This window comes from Mustelus asterias, chromosome 3 (assembly GCF_964213995.1).
Source record: "Mustelus asterias chromosome 3, sMusAst1.hap1.1, whole genome shotgun sequence".
NCBI lineage: Eukaryota > Metazoa > Chordata > Chondrichthyes > Carcharhiniformes > Triakidae > Mustelus > Mustelus asterias.
The window spans coordinates 32,746,828-32,766,585 of NC_135803.1; the positions used below are offsets into that span (position 1 = coordinate 32,746,828).

Below are 19,758 nucleotides of genomic sequence, written 5' to 3' on the forward strand. Positions count from 1 at the left end.
GGGGGATAGATAGAGTGGACGTTCAGAGACTATTTCCTCGGGTGGATGTAGCTGTTACTAGGGGGCATAACTATAAGATTCATGGTGGGAGATATCATCATAGAAATCATAGAAACCCTACAGTACAGAAAGAGGCCATTCGGCCCATCGAGTCTGCACCGACCACAATCCCACCCAGGCCCTACCCCCATATCCCTACATATTTTACCCACTAATCCACGCATCCCAGGACACTAAGGGGCAATTTTTAGCATGGCCAATCAGCCTAACCCGCACATCTTTGGACTGTGGGAGGAAACCGGAGCACCCGGAGGAAACCCATGCAGACACGAGGAGAATGTGCAAACTCCACACAGACAGTGACCCAAGCCGGGAATCGAACCCAGGTCCCTGGAGCTGTGAAGCAGTAGTGCTAACCACTGTGCTACCGTGCCGCCCACTGTGCTACCGTGCCAGTAGGAGGGATGTCCGAGGTAGGTTCTTTACTCAGAGAGTGGTTGGGGTGTGGAATGGACTGCCTGCTGTGATAGTGGAGTCGGACACTTTAGGAACTTTCAAGCGGTTAGTGGATAGGCACATGGAGCACACCAGAATGATAGGGAGTGGGATAGCTTGATCTTGGTTTCGGACAAAGCTCGGCACAACATTGAGGGCCGAAGGGCCTGTACTGTGCTGTACTGTTCTATGTTCTATAAGGAGGGAGTGGTAATCCTGCAAACTCTTGTGATCATTATGTGTATTCATTTATATAAAAGAAAAACCATCCAAAGATGTGCAGGTTAGGTTGATTGGCCATGCTATATAGGGTGGCACGGTGACACAGTGGTTAGCACTATGCCTCATAGCACCAGGGACCCAGGTTGAATTCTGGCCTTGGGACACTGTCTGTGTGGAGTTTGCACATCCTGCCCATGTCTGCACGGGTTCCCTCCGGGTGCTCTGGTTTCCCACACTCCAAAGATGCGCAGGTTAGGTGGATTGGCCATGCTATATTGACCCTGAGTGTGAGTTAGAGGTATTACCAGAGTAAATATGTGGGATTACAGGGATAGGGCCTGGATAAGATGCTCTTTTGGAGAGTTAGTGCAGACTCGATGGGCTGCATGGCTTCCTTCTGCACTGTAGGGATTCTATGATAAATTGCCCCTTAATGTCAGGGGGATTAGCAGGGTAAATGTGGTTGTGGGGATAGGGCCTGGGTGGGACGCTGTGTTGGCAAGTCAGTGCTGGCTTGATGGGCCGAATGGCCTCGTTCTGCACTGTCGGGATTCTAAACACATTCCTTTTTACTCAACTCCACGTTGCACGCAGGAGAGATGGTGTCGGGAAAGCTATGCCGAAGACCTCCTTAAGGGCACTCCTTAAAATTTACCACTTTGACCAAACTTCATGGTCATCTGACCTAGTCTCTCTCTCTCTCTCCATGTGTGTGGGGCTGAGTGTCAGAGCCTGGATTCAGAACTACTCCTCGGGAAGGCGCTACATCAATGCAAGTTGTGGGCGGTTTCTGTCGCCATGACAATAACGCCCCCCTCCCCACCCTTCCACAGGCGCCGGAAGTGACATCACGGGGAGGTTGTTTCCGGTGTTGTCAGTGTGTGTGTATGAGGGAGAGAGAGAGAGAGAGAGAGTTGGCAGCGGTGTCGATGATGATGTGGGTGAAGCCGGCTCGGGACTGAAGCTCTGTCACTGAGTCGCGGCGAAGGAAAGCAGCTGAAACCCCCCCCCCCCCCTTTCTCCCTCCATCAGCAGCGAGCCCCCCCGGTGGGGAGGCGGCTGCAGCCGGCCGGCCGGCAGGCTGTCGGTCGGTCCCTTTCTCCCTCTGCGCCGGCCTGCTGGAAGCACCATGATCCGCTGGATACGGCAGCAGTTGGTAGGTGAACTTGTGTTTGTTAAAGCCGACCCTCCCCGGGGCAGCGGGGGGGCTGCAGGCTGGCCGTGATCGGACGGTGATGTGCTGCTGCTCCTCCTTGACTGTGTGTGTCTATGTGGCTGTGGTGCTCTGTTTGGTATGCGGCCAGGCTGTGTGGGCCGGAAAGTTGGCAGGGCAGCTGTTTTGTCAAGCGGTGGGTGGGGACTGCAATAGCTTCACACTCCAGGTTCTGAGTTCCTGGTGCTGAAGTTTCAGCAACAGATGTTTTTTTTTGTTTTTTAAAAACTGGATAAGTTTAAAAGTGAAATTGTTTAACCAGAGCTGATGGTGGTGTCAGCCACTCGAGTTGGTTTTCCACTCTCATAAGTTAGGACACCAGTTGATCTGTCTGTCACTTGGAATTTTTCCTTTAAACAGATTTGGGACCCATTTCACGGGGTTAGTTTTTTTTTCAGAAGTTTCTTTTTTTTTCTCTCGCTTGTCCTGTACGCACCATCGGGTGAGCTGTTCACTCTTGGGGCACTGTGTGACTGCTGTCACTCCCCAGCACTTGAATATATCAAAGCCGCGCCCAGCAGAGTTGGAATGAAACTAATGATGTTGAGTGATTCATTGATTGTGGAAATCAAAATGACCTTGGCAGTGTGTTGTAATCTTCCAAGTAGGAAGATGTTGCTTCTCTGCAGGAAGTTTCAAAGAGACTTGCCCCCCCTCCCCCCCCCCCCCCCCCCACCCAATTGATTATTTTTGAATAAGAGAAAAGTTCTGTGGATGCTGGAATCTGAAACAAAAACGCTAGAAAATCTCAGCAGATCTGCGGAGAGAGAATATAGCCAACGTTTCGAGTTTAGATGACTCTTGGTCAGAGCTAATTTATTTTTGAAGATCCGTCAGTAAGTAAAGGCGGCAATTGTTGCACAGAGCAAGATCTCAGAGAGGGCAATGAAGACGAGAACAGGAGAAAGCTCTTGGACCCCTTGAGATTGCACTATTCATTTAGAAAATGGAAGAACTATTCCCCCACTCCATTTACTTGCCTAACTTAGTCTCATATCTTTTAATATTATTACCTGACAAAGGTATTTTCCACCCTAAATTTTACAATTTTCAATTGGCCCAACAGTATTTTTAGGGACAGTTCCAAATTTTCACTACTCTTTTTGTGCTTTAAGTTAATGCTTCCTTATTTGGGACTTGTGTACCAGAGAGAATAATTTTTCTCAGCCCTCTTTAAACCTTTCATCATCTTAAACACTTCCATTAGATCACCACTAAATCTTCCATACTCAAGGGAATACAAATCTGTCCCCTCAGTTTAACCCTTTCAGCCAATGTATCTTTCTAATTAATGAGGTAAGTGACTAATCTGCGTTATTTATGCTGATAGTTGAAATAAATGTCTGGGACACCAGGAAAACTCCCCTGATCTTCAAGTAATAGCATGGGATCTATTATGTCACTTCAACAAGCTGATACAATCTTGGTTTAATATGTCTTCTGAAAATTTGCACCTTGGATAATGTAACACTGCTTCAGTACAGCACTGAAGCACCATCTTGGATTATGTCCTCAAATGACTGAAGTGGGACTTGAATTCATGATGACCAGATGCAGAGGTCTGAATGCTGCCACTGAACTGTGGCCAGAAAGTGTAGTATTTTATCTATGCTCGTGCATGCTTTTAATTTTAATATTTCAGGAGTACATAATATTAGGGGATCATAAATATTATTATAAATATTATTATAAATATTATCATTCCTCGGGTGGATGGAGCTATTACAAGGGGGCATAACTATAGGGTTCGTGGTGGGAGATACAGGAAGGATATCAGAGGTAGGTTCTTTACGCAGAGAGTGGTTGGGGTGTGGAATGGACTGCCTGCAGTGATAGTGGAGTCAGACACTAGGAACATTTAAGCGGTTATTGGATAGGCACATGGAGCACACCAGGATGATAGGGAGTGGGATAGCTTGATTTCAGATAAAGCTCGGCACAACATCGTGGGCCGAAGGGCCTGTTCTGTGCTGTACTGTTTTTATCTTCTATCATAAATCATTTTGAAGTATTTGTAAGAAAATTCAACAACTTGCTGTTACATAACACCATTAATGAAGAAAACATTTCCATTATGCTCCACAAGAGCATAATCAAACAAAGTGCCTATGTGAACCAGAAAAGGAGATGTTAGGATGCATGGTTAAAAGCTTGGTTAAAGAAACAGATTGCAAGAAGGATCAAAGGAGGAGAGTGGAAAGAATTTATGTTGAAAATCTATAATGGCTGAAGTCCCAGCTGTTAATGGTGGGGTGAAGAGAGTGACAGTTGAAGCCAGTAGAGTTCTTGAGAGTTGTGGGGTTGGTGCAAGTCACAGTTACAGATCTAAAAGGTAGAGTCAAGAGGAGATTTGACCATGAGGGTTTTTTAAAAAATCAATGCATTGGTAAAAAGGGGGTTGATATAGGTCAGCATTTATGGTTGATTGGGACTTAGTGTGGTTTAGGAGTTGAGCAGCAGACTTTTGCATAAGTTCACATTTGTGAACGGTTGAAGACTGGTCCTACCTTCAAACTCAGCTATTCTATTATTGACCGCCAGCTAGGCCAAGAATAGAATAGCTGAGTTTGAAGGGAACAAAATCATGGTATTTCAATGCAGACTGTGAAACAGAGCAGGTGGTGGGTGATAGAATGGAAGGAGTGGTCTTTGTGATGGAGAGAATAAGATTGGAAGCTTAGCTCATGGTTAAATAGATGCTAAGTTGGAAGTAGCTACTGAAGACCATGATTTTGGACGTGATGTCTAGTTAGAGGAAATTGTGGTTTGTTCAGAACCGGATGTCAACAAGCAACCTGACGAGAGGCAGTGAAAAGATCAAGATGATGGTTAAGTAAAACTGGGTGTTATCTGCGTACTTGTGGAATCCGGCATCTATGTTGGAGAAGAAATGTTATCAATTCAATGATTAACAGTGAACCTAGACTAAGTAGTCTATTTATTAGATACTGTATAAATGTGCAAAATACTGGAGATAAGGTATGTGGTTTGAAAGATTCTGATTTGAAAGGATACAAAGTCCTGTCAAAGGAATCATCCTTGTGCTGCTAAATATATAGCAAAGGTCATGGCTTAGTTGGTTGTAGTTTGTACTTGAGGAATCTTTCTCTATTAGCTATGCCAAGTAAGTGCAAGTTTTTATAGTAGTAAAGCAAGAAGCAATGAGAGTCATGATCATTTATAGCACAGAAGAAGCCAAACAGCCCATTGAGTTATACTAGCTCTCCTTCCATTCTATCACCCACCACCTGCTTTGTTTCACAGTCTATGTTGAAACACCGTGATTTTTCTGCTCTCAATGGGCTGCTATTCCTTTCCAAGTCCATCATGTCTACCTCTCAGGATTCTATATTTTTCAATCAAGTAGCCTCTTACACTTCTAATCTCTCGCAGATACAAACCTCGCCTGTCCAACCTTTCCTCATAAGATGGCTTGCCCATTCCACGTATTAGTCTAATAATTCTTCTGGAGAATGTTTTCATGCATTTATATCCTTTCTTAAATAAGGAGACTACTTTTGTATTCAATTCCCCTCTCAATAAACAATAGCTTTCAGCAGCTTTCCTAATTACTTGCTGTACCTGCACACTAACCTTTTGCTACTCCTGCGCTAGGACACCCAGATCCCTTTGCATCTCGGAGCTCTGCAATCTCTCACCATTTGTTTTTATTCTTCCTGCCAAAATGGACAATTTCACATTTTCCCACATTTAGACTCTGCCAGAGCTTTGCCCACTCTCTTGACCTACCTATATTCTTTGTAGTTTTCGTATGTTGTCTTCACAACCTACTTCCCTACTTATCTTTATGTCATCAGCAAATTTAGCAACATTTGGGCCATTCGTCCAAGTAATTTATATAAATTGTAAAGGGTTGAGGCCACTGCAGTGATCCCTGTGGCACACCACACATTTACGTCCTGCCACTCAGAGGGTGACTCATTTATGCCTACTGTTTGTTTACTGTTAGCTAGCCAAGCTGCTGAAAGTTATTGTTTATTGAGAGGGGAATTGGATACAAAAGTAGTCTCCTTATTTAAGAAAGGATGTAAATGCATTAAAACATTCTCCAGAAGATTTATTAGACTAATACTTGGAATGGGCAAGCCATCTTATGAGGAAAGGTTGGACAATGCCAATATATTACCCTCACTACCATGAGCTTTTACTTTCTGCAATAACCTTTGATGTGGCACTTTATCAAATGCCTTCTGGAAATCTCAATGCAGCCCGTCCACTGGTTCCCTTTTATCCACAGCATCTGTTAATTCTTCAACAGATGCTGTGGATAAAATAGGTAAGCATGTTTTCCTTTTCAAAACGCCATGTTGATTCAGCCTGATAACTTTGAATTTATCTAAGTGGCCGGCGGTAATGCCTTTAGTAATAGGGATACTACGGTGGCACAGAGGTTAGCACTGCTGCCTCAGCGCCAAGGACCTGGGTTCAGTTCCAGCCTTGGGTGACTGTGTGGAGTTTGCACATTCTCCCTGTGTCTGCGTGGGTTTCCTCCGGGTGCTCTGGTTTCCTCCCACAGTCCAATGATATGCAGGTTAAGAGGATTGGCCATTCTAAATTGTCCCATAGTGCCACAAGATGTGTAGGTTAGGAGGATTAGTAGGGGTCAGTGCATAAGCTTACGGCCTGTGTAAAATGCTCTATCGGAGAGTCAGTGTAGACTCAATGGGCTGAATAGCCTCCTTCTGCACTGTTGGGATCCTGTGATAATAGCTTCTAACATTTCCCCTGACGTTATGTTAACCAGCCTGTAGTTTCTGCTTTCTGTGTCACTCCTTTTTCGAGTAATAGTCCTTGTACCATCAGCTAATGGGAAGTTTTTTCTTGTCAGCTTCATCTAATCTTGTCATAGTCCTATACTCCTTGATCAAATCTCCCCTTCAACTTGTTTGCTGCCAGGAGAAAAACTTGCACTTCTTCAACCCAGCCTTATAGCCAAAATCCCCCCTCCCATCCCTGTAACTGTTCTGGTAAATCTCCTCTGCACCCTCTCAAGAACCCTCATGTCCTTCCTAATGTTCTGGCCACCACACAGGATCAAATACTCTAGTTGTAGCCTAACTAGAGCTTTATAAAGGTTCGGTATAACTTCCCTGTTTTTTGTACTTAAAGCCTCTGTTTTTGAAGCCCAAGATCCCATACCACTCGTGCGTGCAGCTCCAAATCCTCTGTTTCTGTATGCTTTTGGTACTGTCTTATGTTGCCTCTCTCCCTTCTTTCTGCCAAAATGCATTTAGTCTCACTTTTGTTTCATAATTTCTATCTGCCACTTAATCTGCTCATTCTGCCTGCACAGGCACAAGTGCAATCATGATTAAGTCGATTTCAATCCACTGCAAATATTTGCATTGAATTATTAAAAGCATTCAACTCCCTGTATAATAATTTTATGCTTGTTTTTTTGACAATATAATTGAGAGTAATTTATGATCTGACCATCAGTTAGAATTTTTAAATCCTGAGCTACCTCACTTATGCTAAGCTGCTTTTTTGTGATTAAATACTTTTTAAAAAAAACTTTATGTAGCTGAACTCTGGCTAAACTCCAAAAGCTCAGAGGGCTCCCCGGCACCTTTCTTGCAGACCACAGAATTAGTGATAAAACTGGCCAGATTGTGGAACATCTCTGCCACATTTCTCTTCTTTCTCCATTTCAGCATTGACTGCTCCTCTAAACTTCGTTTCTCCTGAGCTCTAAATATGCCATCCTACGTGACCTTCCTTCTCCTTGTAATTTCATTATTGCTAATGTACATGATTTGTTTTATAATTCTGCATTTATATCGCAAGACTACATCTAAAAGCTCCTATTTGAATCCTGAACATTTAAACAAACTTATGTAGCAATCAGGATTAACTTTACTATCTCCCACTCTTCCGAACTACTGTAGAACTTCTCACTTCTGCGTTTCCTTTCTTTTCCATTCCAAAGGCAATTAAACAGTCATGGAAACTTTTCACTACTTATTTGGTAAAGGTAGTGTTCTCTCTTACTCCTTTAGCCTTTATGCTGCTTCTGAAATGCAATCACTAAGTTGACCTAACCAGCATACTTTTCACTGACCACCTGAGCTCAATCCTACCACAATTCTAACTCATCCAAAACTCTGCTGTCCACTTACTATGCACTGTCCCCACTCATCCCTCAGTTGTATACTTGTTGACTTTAGTTGGCTCTTCCAATTTTGGTCTACCAAGCATTCTCCTTTCTGCTCTTAAATTGTGTCAATCTCACACTTGAACCATTTGAACTGAAAATTAAATACCCCTTCCCTTGCTCTGGATCTCCCCACTTTTAAAATGTTACCAATCATTTAGATCTTGGGAGTCACCTGCCCTATTCTTGCATCTTACAATATCTGGTTGAATTTATTTTGTTGTTTCAGCTTCAACAAAAACATACCTTAAATGTGGTCAGTGATTTCCACTTGCTTTTTTCTAAGATTAGAATCATCGAATCCCTACAGTACAGAAGGAGGCCATTTGGCCCATCGAGCCTGTTCCAACGACAATCCCGCCCAGGCCTTATCCCTGTAGCCTCATGTATTTGCCCTGCTAATCCCCCTGACACTAAGGGGCAATTTAGCATGGCCAATCAACCTACCCGCACGTCTTTGGATTGTGGGAAGCCGAAGGTCCTGTTCCTGTGCTGCACTGAAACCAGAGCACCTGGAGGAAACCCACACAGACATGGGGAGAATGTGAAAATTCCACACAGTCACCCAAGGCCGGAATTGAACCCGAGTCCCTGGTGCTGTGAGGCAGCAGTGCTAACCACTGCCACCACGATTCTAACCTGTCATTGGGTATGGTTTGCTACTTTTCCTACAGTTGTAGTGTGCCACTGTAAAGTGATAGTATTGTTTATTCAGTAAAACATGGAAATTATTGATATTTGAATTTACATGGTGAAATTTCTGGTTCTTACTGGCGTAATATAAAGTGTATCCAGCAACAAATTTCTTTTCTTTTTCAGGGATTTGACCCACCACATCAGAGTCCCACGAGGACAATTTATGTTGCCAATCACTTCCCGTCGCATTGCAATTTTGTTCTTCAAAAGTTTCCAGACAATAGGATGATATCATCCAAGGTATGGAGGGACTTAATTCAGCTAGTTTGTTCCATAATGTCTGATTCTTCAAATACTTATCAGCATAGTGATTCATAATTAATAGGAAATTTGACTTGTGATTATCTTGGAGAAGATTACAGCAGCGGTCGCCAAATTTTGCTGTTATTGGTCAGATGCTTTCTGTTGCAGCGTATTTGCAGTAATTAAACCATTTACATGAATACAGTGCCTTTAACATAGTAAAATATCCCAACGCAATTCACAGGAGTAATTATCAAACAGTAAAATATTGGACAGGTGCCAAAAGTTTGGTTAGAGAGCAAAGTTTAAAGAGTTTCTGGGAGAAAGGTGGAGAAGTTTAGAGAGGCAAACGCAGAGGCCTAGGCAGCTGAAGGCACAACTGCCAGTCCTGGAGCAATAAAAATTCAGATTGCACAACAGACCTGGAGTAGCACAGAGACCTGGGAAGGTTGTAGGGGCAGAAGGGCTGGTAGTGGGTGGGGGATGCAGTGGTAGTGAAACCTTGGAGAGATTGAAAAGCAACCATGAAAATTTGAAAATCAGAATGTTGCTGGACCAGGATTGTAGGGTTGGGCGCGATCGCAGAAGTACGCAGGAACAAGGCTATGTTAATTTAAGTTGTAAAAATGATCAGAAATATCGGAAGTGAGCATATATGCAGGGCTATTTCAGTTAAACTCTGATCCAAGGCCACAAGTACAGCATTTACAGGGTTATTAAGTGGTGAGAAATGAGTTTTTCTTCTGGTTTCCCTTTTTGTCTGGTTTCCTTGTTCTTCCTCTTTCCCTGAAGTGGGTAATTAATATTTTTTTATAATTGTTGCTGAATAATTTAATTGGTTTCTTTTAAAAGGAGATAAGTGGTTATCTGGTCATAAAATGGTCAAAGAAAATATGCTTACATGAAAATTCATGGCGTGTAAAACCAGTTGATGAATATGTTTATAATAGATTGTAATAGTTTAAATCTACGGTTGATTGATTTTGACCATCAGCTGTGATGCAGATTATGGAAGATATTGCAGATTTTACCAGAGATTATTATCTTCCGTTATAAGATTTAAGTCGGACTGAATCCATGAAAACATAAAACTTGCATGTAGTTTTTTTCTAAAGTGAGTAGGTTTTAAAGGCATTTTATATCCATGCTGGTATTAATAATGAGGTTGTTGGTTTTTGTTTTGTAACCTGGTTGGTGGATAGGTTCCCAATTTTTTTCCTTTTTCAGGAAGTGGCAAAAACCTAAACAAATACTTTAAACTGGAAGATCCTGGCACCGGCCAATGGCAGGGGCCCTTCCACCACCACAAAACACTCTCGGGGAGGGAGGGCGTGGCAAAAATCCCACTCTTTGTTTGATTTTTTTGATTTGATTTATTATTGTCACATGTATTAATATATAGTGAAAAGTATTGTGCGCTCTACAGACAAAACATACCGTACATAGAGAAGGAAAGGAGAGAGTGCAGAATGTAGTGTTTACAGCCATAGCTAGGGTGTAGAGAAAGATCAACTTAATGCAAGGTAGATCCATTCGAAAGTCAGACGGTAGCAGGGAAGAAGCTGTTCTTGAGTCGTTTGATACGTGTCCTCAGACTTTTGTATCTTTTTCCCAACAAAAGAAGGTGGACGAGAGAATGTCCAGGGTGCGTGGGATCATTCATAATGCTGGGGTGCTTTTCTGAGACAGCGGGAAATGTAGACAGTGAAAAATCCAGAAATGATGGGGAAACAAAAGTTTAACCAGGATAGGGAACTAAAAGAAATCAGTGCAAGTTAAGTAAGAGTATGGAGAAATTAGTGGGCCTAGATGGTAACAAACCCCCTGGACTTGATGTCTTACATGCTGGGGTACGTGGTTTGACCTTTCAGGATTCCATAGATTCTAGGTCAGTTCCCTCGGGTTGGAAGATGGCAAAGATAATCCTGTTATTTTAAAAAAGGAGAAAGAGAAAATAGGGAAATATAGGCTAGTTAGCCTAACATCAGTAGTAGTCAAAATGGTAGATCTATCGTTAAGGATGTGGTAACGGGGCACTTACGCAATCATGATTTGGTTAATCAGATTCAGCATAGCTTTATGAAAAAAATTACGATAAATCTGTTCAAATTTTTTGAGGATTTAATCAATGAGATGTCATTTTTGACCATTTCATAACCAGGTGGCCACTTCGCTCATTTTAAATGGAACCAATCAAATATTTTGATAACCAGTAAGATGGATACAGGGAACAGTGAATGTAGAGGTATTTGGATTTTCAAGAGGCGTTTGATAGGATGTCACTTGTGTTTGTGGCATAAAATTAGGACTGGTGGAATTTAATATATTCGTGTTGATTGAGGATTGATTATGAAAACAGAATAGGAATAAACAGCACAGGGGCGGCACAGTGGTTAACACTGCTGCCTCACAGCGCCAGGGATGATTCCCGGCTTGGGTCACTGTGTGGAGTCTGCACGTTCTTCCGGTGTCTGTGTGGGTTTCCGCTGGCTGCTCCGGTTTCCTCCCACAGTCCGAAAGACGTGCTGGTTAGGTGCATTGGCCCGAACAGGCGCCGGAGTATGGCGACTAGGGGATTTTCAGAGTAACTTCATTGTATTGTTAATGTAAACCTACATGTAACACTAATAAAGAAACTTTAAACATTTTCAATGACAGGCCTTAACTATTGGGGTACCACAAAGATCAGTGCTTTATCCTCAGCTATTTACAGTCCATATCAATGACTTCAATATAAGCGTAACATCCAAGTTTGCTGATGATACAAATTTGATGGGAAAATAAGCAGACAGGAGGACACTAAGAGACTAAGCAGAGATATAGACAAGTTTGGTCAGGGAACAAGAACATGGCAGATGGAATACACTGGTGCAACAAGTTTTCCTCTTGATAGGCAAAGCAAAAAAAAAGCAGAATATTTTTTGAATGGTTGGGGATTTCTTTGCATTCATGTCCTTGTACATGAATCGCAAAGTTAACATGCAGGTAGAGCCAGCAATCGGTAGGGTACGTTAACCTTTGTTACGAAAGGATTGACATACACGTGTACGGAAGTCCTACTACTATCATGCAGTGCATTGGTTAGGCCATACCTAGAGTAGTACAGTTGTGGTTTCCTTTTCTAAGGAGGGATATGCTTGTCCTAAAGAGCGATAAAGGTTTGCTAGACTGGCTCTGGTTTGAGGTGATTATGCTGTGAGGAGGCATAGAGTAAAGTACGTCTATGTTCTCTAGAGTTCAGAAGAATGGGAAGTGACCTTATTGAACGATATAAAATTGGTAAGGGGTTTGAGTGAGCAGATGCTGAGAAAATGCCTCAGGGCTGGGGGGTGGGTCACGGCCTCAGGGCTGGGGGGTGGGTCACGGCCTCAGAATCAGGGGTCAGACACTTTGAAGCAAGATGAGAAATTTTTTTACTGTGATGTGAATCTTTAAATGTCTCTGCACCGGTTCAGTTGTTGAGTAGACCGATATTGATAGATTTTTGGAACTAAAGGAATTAGGGTATATGGGAATCATGAGGAATAGTGGAGTTAAGGTAGAAGATCAGCCATGATTTTGTTGAATTGCCTATTCCAGTTCCTATTTCTTGCGTTCCCAGGCTAAGATAGGTCACACAGTTAAAACATTTAGAATTGGAATTACTGTTTGAGTGACGTTTGTAAAGATAGATTATAAGTTAAATCAAAATAGATGGATCTTATACCAGAAAAAACTCAAAAGGCCTCCTAATTTGATTCAACAAACGCATTTTGCATTTGAAACCACTTATTAATGTATGTATAATGACTTTCCTTTTCCTTTACAGTACACAATATGGAATTTTATCCCAAAGAATTTATTTGAACAATTCAGAAGAATAGCTAACTTTTACTTTCTTGTAATATTTCTTGTACAGGTAAGTGTACTTAGTAACTGTATGAACATAATTGTTATCACTGGATGAACATGACACAGTTAGTTGAAGCCTTTAGTTAACCAATGAATACTTAATTCTGAATTGATCTCGCCTGTGAAAGCTACCCCCAACCCCCCCACCCGAGGTCAGGTGTTGTAGCTAACATGTTGCTCTAAATGGCTGTGTGTGAAATTTGGCTTCTATAAGCGGGACTTGCTCTCCCCCTGGAAATTGCATTCCTTTTTTGTATTTAAATGAAGTCCAATAACATACCTAATAAGTATTTGACTTGAGCTTACGAACAATCTTGCAAGAGAATATTTTAGGCTATTTGTTGGGATATATTGATTTGATACTATTCTGTTATGAACTGTTTCTTTGTCGCAAGTGTTTAGCTCAAAATTCACAAACCATTGGTGCAGTGTCAGTAATTGTGCTGGGAATAAAATTTGACAGCAAAGATACCACATGTCTACATTGATGCATGGACATAGTTTATGGAATTTAAGTAGTCTTCTCATTTTGCTTACTTTCCAGCTGATGATAGATACTCCTACCAGTCCTTACACCAGTGGACTGCCATTGTTTTTTGTAATTACTGTAACAGCAATCAAACAGGTAAGATATGAAGCTAATATTCATTTTTAGCCTTGAAATCTTTATGTATTTTGAATACTTTTTAATTTCTTTTGAATCTGATACTGAAACCATTTCTGACCAAGAAGGCAGATGGACTTCTTGCTTACATCACCGTGAAATTGGCCATTGAGGTATTTATGCGAAACTGAGGTTGATTTTGGTTCTTTTTTTCTGCCTTGTGATAAGCTAGTGAAGGATAAAGTGTACCCTTTAATTTGTGGAGGGAAATCCAAATGCAACTTCTCTGAAATAGCACCCAAGGCTGGGGCAGTTGGTGAGAAACCCCAACTACTTTCAGTCGTTTGAGGGCATTATTCTTCGATGAAGACATCTTGGACTCTTAAATAATTGTGTGACATTTCCTTTCAATGTGGTACATTTGAATCCTGACATCATAGAAACATAGAAATTAGAAGCAGGAGTAGGCCATTCAGCCCTTTGAGGCTGCTCCACTATTCATTTTGATCATGGCTGATCATCGAATTCAATATCCTGATCCCCCCCCCCCTTCCCCTCCATATCCCTTGACCTTTTTAGCCCCAAGAGCTATTATCTAATTTCTTCTTGAAATCAGGCAATGATTTTGGCCATAGAAACATAAGTTAAGTGTTTAACAAAGCACTTGCCTCTGCCTCAAATACCTATATGTTGTCGGCATCTCCATTAAATGGTTAAATTGCCTAACTTTTTACAGAAGTTGACTTTCAATGCTTCTTATCTGCTAACATGATAGCAGGACCTGGAAACATAACAGTAGCTCCCGTGTGATCTGGATTATATCTCTGTTCTTGAGCATATTACCCCTTTAACCTCTCCAAAGACAGACCAAGTTAACACGAGACAAAGTGTTGTTTGGTTTTTAAAGTGCTTTATTCCATATTAAATAAAACACTGCTAAGTGACGTATGATCAATTCAACCACTATTCGTTTACTGTTACAGCACACTAACCCACATTGTTGGGCAGTTTAGGTGATGTTAAAAAGATCTTTTTTATGTCCGATGCTTTTCAGAAATCCACAATAAACCATGTCACTGCATTTACATTTCTTAATTTATCCTGTTATTTCATCAAATGGTTCTGTAAATTAAGTCAAACACAGTGCCCTTCAGAAATCCTGTGGTGATTGTTAAGATTAAATCATTTCTTCAAAAGTGTAGCTGCTTCATCCCATTGTTTCCAAACATTAGAGGTTTACCAACCATTGAAGTATAACTTATTTTACCCTTTTATTTTGGAGGGGCATCACACTTGTTACCAGGGGTGACACGGTGGCACAGTGGTTAGCACTGCTGCCTCACAGCGGCAGGGTCCCGGGTTCGATTCCTGACTTGGGTCACTGTCTGTGTGGAGTATGCACGTTCTCCCCGTGTCCGCATGGGTTTCTTCCGGATGCTCCGGTTTCCTCCCACAGTCTGAAAGGCGTGCTGGTTAGATGCATTGGCCATGCTAAATTCTCCCTCAGTGTACCCGAACAAGCGCCAGAGTGTGGTGACTAGGGGATTTTCACAGTAACTTCATTGCAAGGTTAATGTAAGCCTACTTGTGACATTAATAAATAAACTTAAATTTCCACTCCTAGGACATAAGTAATGAGAGCAGGAGCTCATCAAAGCAACCCATCAAACCTACTTTGCCATCAAATATGATCATGGCTGATCTTGGGCTTCAACTCCACTTTCCTGCCCACTTGCTTGCCTGAGACCAGAAATCTGTCTGTCACAGCCTTAAATATATTAAATGATCCACAATCCTCTGGGGTAGAGAATTTCAAATTCAAAACCCTTTGGATGAAGGAATTTCACCTCACCTCAGTTCCTTATCCTGAAAATGAGCCTCCTTGTTCTAGATTCCCCACCCAGGAGTAACAATCTCTTGGTACATACCCTGTCAAGCCCCTTCAGAATCTTGAATGTATCAGTGAGACTATATTTTATTGTTCCGAACTCCAGAGAATATAGACCCAATTTCTTTAGCCCCTCATAGAATAACCCTCTCATCCCAGGGCCCAATCTAATGGACCTTCACTGTACTACTTTCAATGCAAGTGTATCCTTCCTTAAATATGGAGACTGAAATTGCAGTATTCCACTGGTGTGGTCTCATCAAAGCCCTTATACAATTGTGCTCTAATCCACTTGCAAAAATGGCCAACATGCCATTTGCTTTCTTAATTGCGTGCTGTACCTATTTACTAACTATTTTGTGTTTCTTGTACAAGAACACCCAGGTTTTTCTGAACATCAATATTTACAAGTTTCAGATCTTTTAAAATAATAGTCTGCTTTTCTATTCTTATGACCAAAGTGAATAACTTTCCACTCCCTTACATTATACTCCATTGTCATCTGGTTGCCTGTCACACTTGCCTGTCTGTATTGCTTTGCAGCCCTTTTCTTCTCACAGCTTAGTCCCTTGAGTTTCTCCAGAACTTTGCCTCTGTTGATATTAATTTCCTCACTGTTATTAGCTCTAGATTAGTATGTATTTCTGGTGTACTTGTGTCTCCTAATGTGTAAACAGACGCAATATATTAATTCAACGTCCCTGCCATTTCCCATGATAATTTCTCTTGTCTCTGCTTCTAAGGGACCAATGTTTATTTTAGTTACTCTGTTCTTTTACAATCAAGGGATTTTCACAGTAACATCATTACACTGTTAATGTAAGCCTACTTGTGACACTAATAATTTTTTTAAAAAATCTGTTTTTATATTTCTGGCTAGTTTTCTCTCATTCTATTTTGTTTCCTTCTTATCAACTTTTTGCTGGCCTTTTGCTGGGTTCTAAAACACACACAATCTTCAGACTTGCTGTTCTTTGCAACATTGTAAGCCTCATTTAAACAAATGCTATTCTTAACCTCCTTAGCAAGCCACAGATGGATCTTTCTTGTTGAGTTTGATTTTTCAAAAGAATGTATTTTTGTTGAACATTTTGAATTGTTTCTTTAAATGTTTCCCATGGTTTATTTACTGCTGTATTTTTAGTCTGTTCACCTAATCAACATAGCCAGTTCTCCCTTCGTACCTATGGAACCGACTTTAAGTTTAAGCTTCTTGTTCGTTATAGGCATATGTCATTTTCAAACTTGGTGTGGAATTTTGTTGTATTATGATCACTATTGCCCAGTGGATCTTTTACTATGACCTTGCTAATTAACCCTGCCTCATTGCACAATACTGGATCTAAAGTAGCTTTATCCATAGTTGGTCCCACAACATATTGCTCTAGGAACCTGTCACAAAAGCATTCTGCAAACTAGTCTTCCAGACCACCTTTGCCAATTTGATTTGTCCTGTCTATATGAAGATTAATGTCTCCCACAACTATTGCATTACCTTTATTACAAGCTCTGATTGTTTAATGCTGTGTCAATAGTTTAATTACACCTTCTTTATCCAAACTTTAGAAGTCTTTGAGTTTTTTGAATCTAACCTTTGGTATTACCCAATCACTACTTCCGTATTTACATTTTTTCAATCTTTGTTGTGTCCTGAACTATGAACTTTGGTTGTTAACTTGATTATTAAATTTATAGTAAAAGCTGAATTTTTAATTGCACGTGCAAAACATTCTACCACTGAATAAGCAGTTCCCTTTTTTATCTGGGTAATACTCCCCCCACCCCACTTTTACCTCATTAATTATTTTGATCTTTTGTTGTTGCTGCTATGTCGTACCAAATGAACAAGGAGAATAGGGCATTCTACATGAACTGATTTTGGTTAGACTGCTGCAAATATTAGCTACTCTGAGTACAAAAGCTGCCTTGCACTGTGATCGTCACCTATTTTAAGACTGCATTGACACCAGAGTGATAGAGTTGGCGCACCGGCTTTGCATCAGCAGTAACATTGTGATAGAATTCTGAAGTTAAAGCTCAAAAGGAACAAAATGGAACAAGTGAAGAGGGCAGTTGGTAGAGAGCCACACAGTATTTACTTTACATTATTATAGTTATGCAATTCTTCCTTCAGGCTTTTCCCTGCCTGACAGATTGATTCGCTATAACTACAAATTTGAAAAAAATAAATCTTAATAAGTGCTTCCATCTCATGCAGAAGACTTCGGGCCAATCCACATTCAATAACCCACTCTGAAAACTGTTGTGACAGATTGCACCACAGCAGCTGTGCGAATGCACTGCATTGTAGAATAATCAACCAATTCCAAACAAAAACAACTCTCAGCATTCGAGAAAACAAAATCAATTTGCCTTATCTCCTGATAAGGTGTCTTTTCAAAAAAAACCAAGATCCGGATCTGCATCTTCCACAAAAACTAATCCGTTCTTTCCCTGGGCCGTGCCCTGTGTGTGTTTCCATGTTTCATTAAAATTCATCCATTAGCTCCTGAGCTATACTGTTTACAGATATACAGATTAACAATCAGTGCTACCTCTGTCCATCTTCAGTGGCAGAGGTAATGAGACACCCTACTCGCTCTGGCATTCCTCAGGGGTAAGGTCACATCCTGAATCCAGATTTACACCATAATTTTGTTGAAGGTGTGATGCTTAACACTGACATGATTGTATGTTCAGTTTAAGTTATTTTAAGTGCCTTGATTTATCTTGGTTTGTTTAACCTTACAAAGTATATACATGATCTGCAAAAACAATTTACATTTACTTGCCTATCAACTAAATTTGAGGATTGCTGCTTTAATTACTGGTTTGGATATACATGCTGTAATTCATCTGAGAAGTTGCTTATTATTTTTAATGCCTAGAACTGAGTTGCTAAACTGAAACGTGAATCTTTGATGACAGACCATGTTTAACTTGAATGTAACTTCAAAGTTAAATGAATGCCAGCCCTCCGTGTCTTTAATTGCAATTTGTCTTAGACAACTGTTGCAGTTAAAAGCCACCGAGTGTTCTGCTCTTAGTTCTGCATTGGCACCTGGCATGTGCAATCAAAAGAGAACTTTTCTTCAAAGCTGTTAAAAGATGAAGAGTACAAGCTTCTAAATCAGTATGCATTTTCATAATTTTTCCTGTGCTGAAATCATAGTAAGTGCCAAAGTATCTCAAAATAGTTTGCTAATATATAGCAAGTAAATGGTATGTTTGGTCCCTCCACAAATAGTGTTGGTAGCATTTTATTTAACTATTTGGACCTAGTTTTCCCTATTCTAAAATGGACATGTATAATTTGGCATGGCAAGAAGTCAAAATTCTTGTTTATAATAGATAATTAATGAAATTTTGTTTATGTTTTTAGGGTTATGAAGATTGGTTGCGGCATAAAGCGGACAATGAAGTAAATAACACTCCTGTGTACGTGATTCGAAGTGGTGGTCTTGTCCAAACAAGATCACAAAACATAAGAGTAAGTCGTTCTTTTCTGCAATTTGTGTAGTGCATGAATTCTTTTAATTCATTTTTGAAATGAGTGTTGCTGGCAAGACCAATATTTATTGCCCATCCCTGAAATAGTCATTGCAGCACAAAAGGAGGCCACGCTGACTCTGTGGAGCAATTCATTCAATCTCATTTCCCTGCTCTATTGTTGTAACTCCTGCAAGTTTATTTTCCTCAAGTGTCCATCTAATTTCCTTTTGAAATCGTTGATTCCCTCCCCTCCCACCACCCTTCTAAGCAGCAAGTTCCCAGTCGTTACCACTCAGTGTTTTTTTAAAAAAGTTCTTCCTTTCATCCCCTATTTTCCCCAGACCCAACTTCTCCAACTTAACCTTGTAGCTAAAATTCCCCATTCCTGGTAAATCTTGTTTGTACCCTGACAAGGACCCTTCTGTCCTTCCTAAAGTGTAGTGACCAGAATGATGGTTGTGGCCTAACCAGAGCTTTATAAAGGTTCAGCTGCTATTTTTGTACTCTGTCTCTCTTTATGAAGTAAGAGTTTTAACAACACCAGGTTAAAGTCCAACAGGTTTACATGGCATTTGCTCCCAAATAAACCTGTTGGACTTTAACCTGGTGTTGTTGAAACTCTTACTGTGTTTACTCCAGTCCAACGTCGGCATCTCCATATCTGTTTATGAAGCCCAGGATCCCATGTGCCTTGCTCACCACTCTCAGTATACCCTGCCAATTACAAAGCTCTGTGTGCATGGACTCAAGTCCCTTTGTCTTTTTACATTCATTCGAAATGTGCTATTGAGTCTCTATAGTCTCTTTCTATCCTTTACACCATGATGCATCACTTCATA

General features: G+C 40.9%; 1 protein-coding gene across 4 annotated transcripts in view; it reads left to right on the top strand.

The window, feature by feature from the left end:
* The first annotated feature begins 1,584 nt into the window (after positions 1 to 1,584).
* atp11b (ATPase phospholipid transporting 11B) overlaps positions 1,585 to 19,758 on the top strand; it is a 153,278-nt gene continuing 135,104 nt past the window's right edge. For all 4 annotated transcript variants that reach the window (XM_078206984.1, XM_078206978.1, XM_078206970.1 and 1 more), the window contains exons 1-5: positions 1,585 to 1,873; positions 8,925 to 9,041; positions 12,853 to 12,942; positions 13,480 to 13,560; positions 18,810 to 18,917. In XM_078206984.1, the coding sequence (XP_078063110.1) occupies positions 1,847 to 1,873; positions 8,925 to 9,041; positions 12,853 to 12,942; positions 13,480 to 13,560; positions 18,810 to 18,917 (423 nt within the window). In that variant the 5' untranslated portion in view covers positions 1,585 to 1,846. The remainder of the gene's footprint in view (positions 1,874 to 8,924; positions 9,042 to 12,852; positions 12,943 to 13,479; positions 13,561 to 18,809; positions 18,918 to 19,758) is intronic.